Genomic DNA, 5,000 nt, shown 5'->3' on the forward strand with positions numbered 1-5,000 from the left:
ACTTTTACACTCAAAATCATACTTTTATATAAAGGAGGCAAAACCGGTCATATGGTTTGAAATGTATACAAATAAACATCTTTCATGTTGTTTACATCTTGATGCTGGCTGCGCTGAGATTACGCAACAGCTGACTGTGGCTATTCTTTGATGTAATAGTGTGTTTTGGACTGATTATGTTCCTGGATTGGATCGTCTGGACCTTTGTACCAAGACTGTTTTCGTTGGAATGTTATCGATCTGTGGATTAATATGAAGCTTCTTAGGTGAGTGACGTCCACTTTGTGATTGGTTTTTTGTGTTAGTGTCTTGACTGAGACGTTAATTGTACCGGCTGTGGTGATCGGATGGTTTACATCAGTCGAATTGGAAGAATCTTAGCTTTCTAATGATATGTTGCATCAGTATCTAGCGGTCCGAGGCAGTTCTGAAAATAACAATGTTTGAGGCTTATCGGCAGCACCGGCCCGCCCGTGAGCCGGTGCTGCTTAACAGGTTGGCACAGAATAAGTCAAATAATCATCTATCTGAATGAACTCACTTTCCATCTACAGCTGCAATGACCTTACAGGCGATCTCCTGCTGGTGCAGTGTCCTCATCATCCGGTCCCGACGGTCAGTTCGCCTCGGCAGGTTTATCATGAACACCTACGCACGGGGCAAAAGTGGAACCAGTCAGTGTAGTTACAGACTTCTAACAGGAGGGGGAGCCACAAGCGCAGAAGGTGGACAGAGGGGCCATTTTTGCAGGAATCCATCTTCGCAACACTCTTTACTCACCTCGTCAAATCCCAGTTTGTCAGGTTGTTTTGTAGGAACACGTATGAATTTGGAAGGCACCACTGGGGAATTTCGCACTACATCGTGAGAGGGAAGATGGATGCAGAAATGGTATGAATGATACGTATAGGAGACCTCTGCTGGAAGTAATCGTTAGATGGAGCAGCAGCAAGTCAGTAGAGATTTAAAGCTGTGGGGGGGGGGGGGACCCTGAGGCTGAAACGGAAGCTACTCACCATTCACCTCCAGGACAGAGTGCAAGAAGCTGTCGGCTTCATCTCGCAAAGTGTTGTGGGACCTCAGGGGCACAGGGAAGTATCCGTAGATCTCTCTGTTGCATACAAACATTTGAACATCTGTGGAGAGCAGAACACGGAGATGTTATTTATTTATTTTTTTAACTTAAGTTTTTATTAAACCTTTCTTAGGCATGGTACATGGCAAATTAAACATGTTTCTTTATACAGGAACAAGTAGTATATGGTTGAGAATTGACTCTAATACCAGACTTGGCAGATATTTGTCTCAAAAATAGGCAGCTATTACAAAACTAAGTGAGTACAAAATGATATCCACTCATACCTTCATTGCATACCTGCACACCCCACCATACATGATATAGCATACATCATATAGACATGTTGCTGAGGTATACAGTATTACAGGATCCCACTTGGGAGAAACACAGCAAAACAATAAAACCAGAGTCCTAGTGGGGATCATTATTCACCTTTATGTAATTCCAAAACCTGTCCCCGGAGAGGTTATTTTAATCCAAATCTACATTTCAATCAACAGGTTTAGATCCATGCTCTGGAGGGTTGTAATACCTGCCATCCGAGCGGAGAAGGCAAACACGATTATGTCATCGAAAGCCCAGTTGTATTCTGGGTGTGGCGGGTGAAAGGCCAGCTGTGTGGACGCCTCCTTCCTGAGGTCGATCAGGAAGGTGGAGTGGACCATGGGGACGGCGAAGCAGCCCTTACGCTGGCGCTTCCTCACGGGCAAGTAGGCCGGCGTGCGCTTATAGTAGCCCTGAAGGAGCAGAGGTGATTGGCAGCTGAGTTCAGAGGGTTCATTTCAAGCAGACACGCTCTTTGTAAAATATCTGACATTGCACCAGAGTACCTGTGAAGTCATGCCACACCAGAAGTTGGAATAGGCCGCACGGGATTCCAGCATTGGAGCGATGATGGTCTTGTTCTCTTGCATGAGCTTCCAGACGGTGTCGGGATTGGTGAGGAGGTTATCGCAGTCCGATAACTACACGAGGAAGAGAAGATAAACTGTGAATCATGTCTGTGGATGTGTGTTTTACTTTAGAACAGGGGTTTTCAACTGGTTTTGTCCCAGGGACCATTCTGCCTACGCACGTGCGTGCCTAAGTAAGTTTTAACATTTGGTTTTCCATGTTAGTTTTATTTAAAAACCTCAAACAAATAGATATATCTACTTAAGAACCTCAAACAAATCTAGAAAAATCTGTGAAAAAACAACAAAAACAGTTTATTTTCAGTGCTTAAGAATTGAAAACAAAATTAAAATGCAGTTTGTAGTTGTACTGCATCTCAGAACCATATGAACATCAATATATAACGTTCATGACTTAAATGTACAGACGTGTAGCTGACATGTAGAGAGAAGGTTAAAGTAACGGTGATCAATAACAATCAACATAAACTGGGGCTACAACTGAAGAGGGAAGATGACAAAGTAATGCAGAATATGTCACAAATGATAATCATACAATATCACACAAACAACTGAGGCCTACTGAAGTTTAACCTCATGATCACCAGCACCTTTATATTATTTTAGACATTTTTTCTTATTTTAGATATTTTTCACCATATTCAAGAGTAATATGGAAATGTCTTGAAATATCAAAGCGAATTTTGCGGACCCCCTGCAATGCCGTCACAGACCACCAGGGGGCCGCGGACCCCCGGTTGAAAACCCCTGCTTGAGAACGACTCAGGAATCAGAAGAAATGTTAAAGGTTAAATGTGGCACTAAAAACATCCGCACAGACTTCTGTTTTTAGGGCTATGGGATGAGTTTCCAAATGTTTGTATGGTTAAATTATTGTAATTCTGACTGTTCTGTTTGAAAATTACACCCCCGGCTGAGGCTCGGCAAAGTGGGCGGGACTGTGCAAAGAATTCAAAAAATACGATTCAAGTCGTTTCAAAGCTTTGTGCATCCAGATGAAGCAGACCGGATCAACTTTAACCATAGGAGACATTCAAAATACAAGCGGGTACATTTTCACATGTTTCGGTGCCTTGCTCTCCACTCTGTACTTAACCTCCTGCTGCTATTATTGCACAATAAAGACAGTCTGGGCAACAGCATTGGCTCGCTTCTTCAAATGGAAATGTTTTACTGGTTACTGTGCCTGTAAAGAGCAGTTTTGTTGACCTACCATAAAGAAGTCGGCCCACATCTCACGAGCTGACTCCAGCGCCACTTGCCGGAGCTTCATGACGTGGTCGTACCGGAGGTCGCTCCATTGCTTCGGACCCTCTTCATTCGTGTAACGTCTGCAAGTCACATGTTAGGTTTTATTAGCTCTGTGGAGCTTTTTTTCTTACGCAACATAAACTCTGTCACCTGATCCTGACCCATGACCCACCTGGGTTCCTCTTTGGGCCTCCACTCCACATTATGGTAAAGGTTCTGCACCTTGACGAGCCAGTCACGCAGGACGTCTGTGGTGTTGTCCTCGTTGTGATCCGTGGCCACCCTGTCGGTTCACAATCAATGTAAATGATTAGAATGAAGGGAGAGGGACTGAACTTAATCAACAACCGAGGACAGGAGAAGTAAAACAGTAACGACGGCAGAATGTAGCACCGGTGCCAAGCTGGTTTCAAGCTGGGGCAAGAGGTGTAAGATGATCCCAGGACTCAGATGACAATGGTTCTGTGTTCACTTTATATGAGCCCATTGTCTGCAGCTGTGGGAACTGACACAAGTGATAACGAGACGATATCAGAGAAGGTCCTTCTGGTTGATACGATTTTTCGGCCGATTATTACACTTTACAACAGAATTAGGGAAGTAACTCTTTGTCCCCTTAAAGCAGGAGAAGAAGAATCTGATCTGGCTCAAACCACATGTAGTTTAAGATAGAGACCTTGACTATTTGATCTAATGAGTCATTCTATCTGCTCTCTATTGGGAAAATGGGAAATGATTAGGGACGGGAATCTGCAGGGACCTCCCGATACGATACTATCACGATACTTAGGTGGCGATACGATATGTTTTGCGATTCTGTTTTTTAGAAATACTGGACCATGGAAACATGTTGAATCATACCTTCAAATACAACACAGTCAAATTCACTTAGAGCTTTACCAGTTTTATTTCAAATATTAACATTAACTTAATGACTGCTGGGCAGCCAGTAGAGAAAATAAATAAAAATGTGCCCTATTATTGTATAGCCCCTGTCAACTGCACACAAACTGACAGATTAAGAAATGTATGCCACTTAGGCTACTTTTAAACAATAAATAAAAGGTAAATTAAATAGAATGAATAAAAGTTTAATTAAAATATAAACTTTGAAATAAACAAAAAGTAGGCTATTGTTGTTTGCATGTAGGCGATGCAAAGCTAGTGCTTGGGTGTGTTTAGATTCTTGTGCAAAAACAAGAGATGGTCAACATGCTCTGGGGTGATGTTGATCCCCTCATATACCCCCCCGGTATAAACCAATAAATATGTTTAAAAAAAAAATAAAAAATAAAAAATCGATTTGGAAGGCAGCATGGCGATTTTAAAAATCGTTATTCCCAACAATCGCGATTTGTAACTGAATCGATTTTTCCCCCCACCCCTACAAATAATGCTACAACATTCACAGTGTTCCCTTCCTGTAGCCATGCAGTGTTTTGCAGAGAGAGAACATCTGCACTACACTGAGCCAAGTTTGTGTTTTGTCCATGTGTGCGACAGCCACAGCGGATCCTCTTGAAACATTTCACCTGGATCCGTGAGAACACAGCAGCTCCATGCTAAACCATTTCTTCCCTCACTCCTGCTGTCCCGTCCTTCCAAAGCCTCAAGCTCTGGATTCTTCCGCTGAAATAAATATTTGTTAAACCACGTTCGACTCGGGCTCTGCAATGAATCTGCAAGAGGCGTCTCTCACATTTATTCTATCGTTGCTCCAGGGGAAGCTGAGATGCAGTTGCTAATTGCAGACCCTA

General features: G+C 42.9%; 1 protein-coding gene across 1 annotated transcript in view; it reads right to left on the reverse strand.

The window, feature by feature from the left end:
- colgalt1a (collagen beta(1-O)galactosyltransferase 1a) overlaps positions 1-5,000 on the reverse strand; it is an 11,235-nt gene that overhangs the window by 3,750 nt on the left and 2,485 nt on the right. The window contains exons 2-8 of the mRNA XM_061090480.1: positions 3,416-3,526; positions 3,206-3,323; positions 1,909-2,043; positions 1,611-1,815; positions 1,017-1,136; positions 781-857; positions 542-648 (exon numbers count right to left, since the gene is read on the reverse strand). Of these exons, the coding sequence (XP_060946463.1) occupies positions 542-648; positions 781-857; positions 1,017-1,136; positions 1,611-1,815; positions 1,909-2,043; positions 3,206-3,323; positions 3,416-3,526 (873 nt within the window). The remainder of the gene's footprint in view (positions 1-541; positions 649-780; positions 858-1,016; positions 1,137-1,610; positions 1,816-1,908; positions 2,044-3,205; positions 3,324-3,415; positions 3,527-5,000) is intronic.

The sequence above is a fragment of the Limanda limanda genome, chromosome 17, assembly GCF_963576545.1.
Source record: "Limanda limanda chromosome 17, fLimLim1.1, whole genome shotgun sequence".
Lineage (NCBI taxonomy): Eukaryota > Metazoa > Chordata > Actinopteri > Pleuronectiformes > Pleuronectidae > Limanda > Limanda limanda.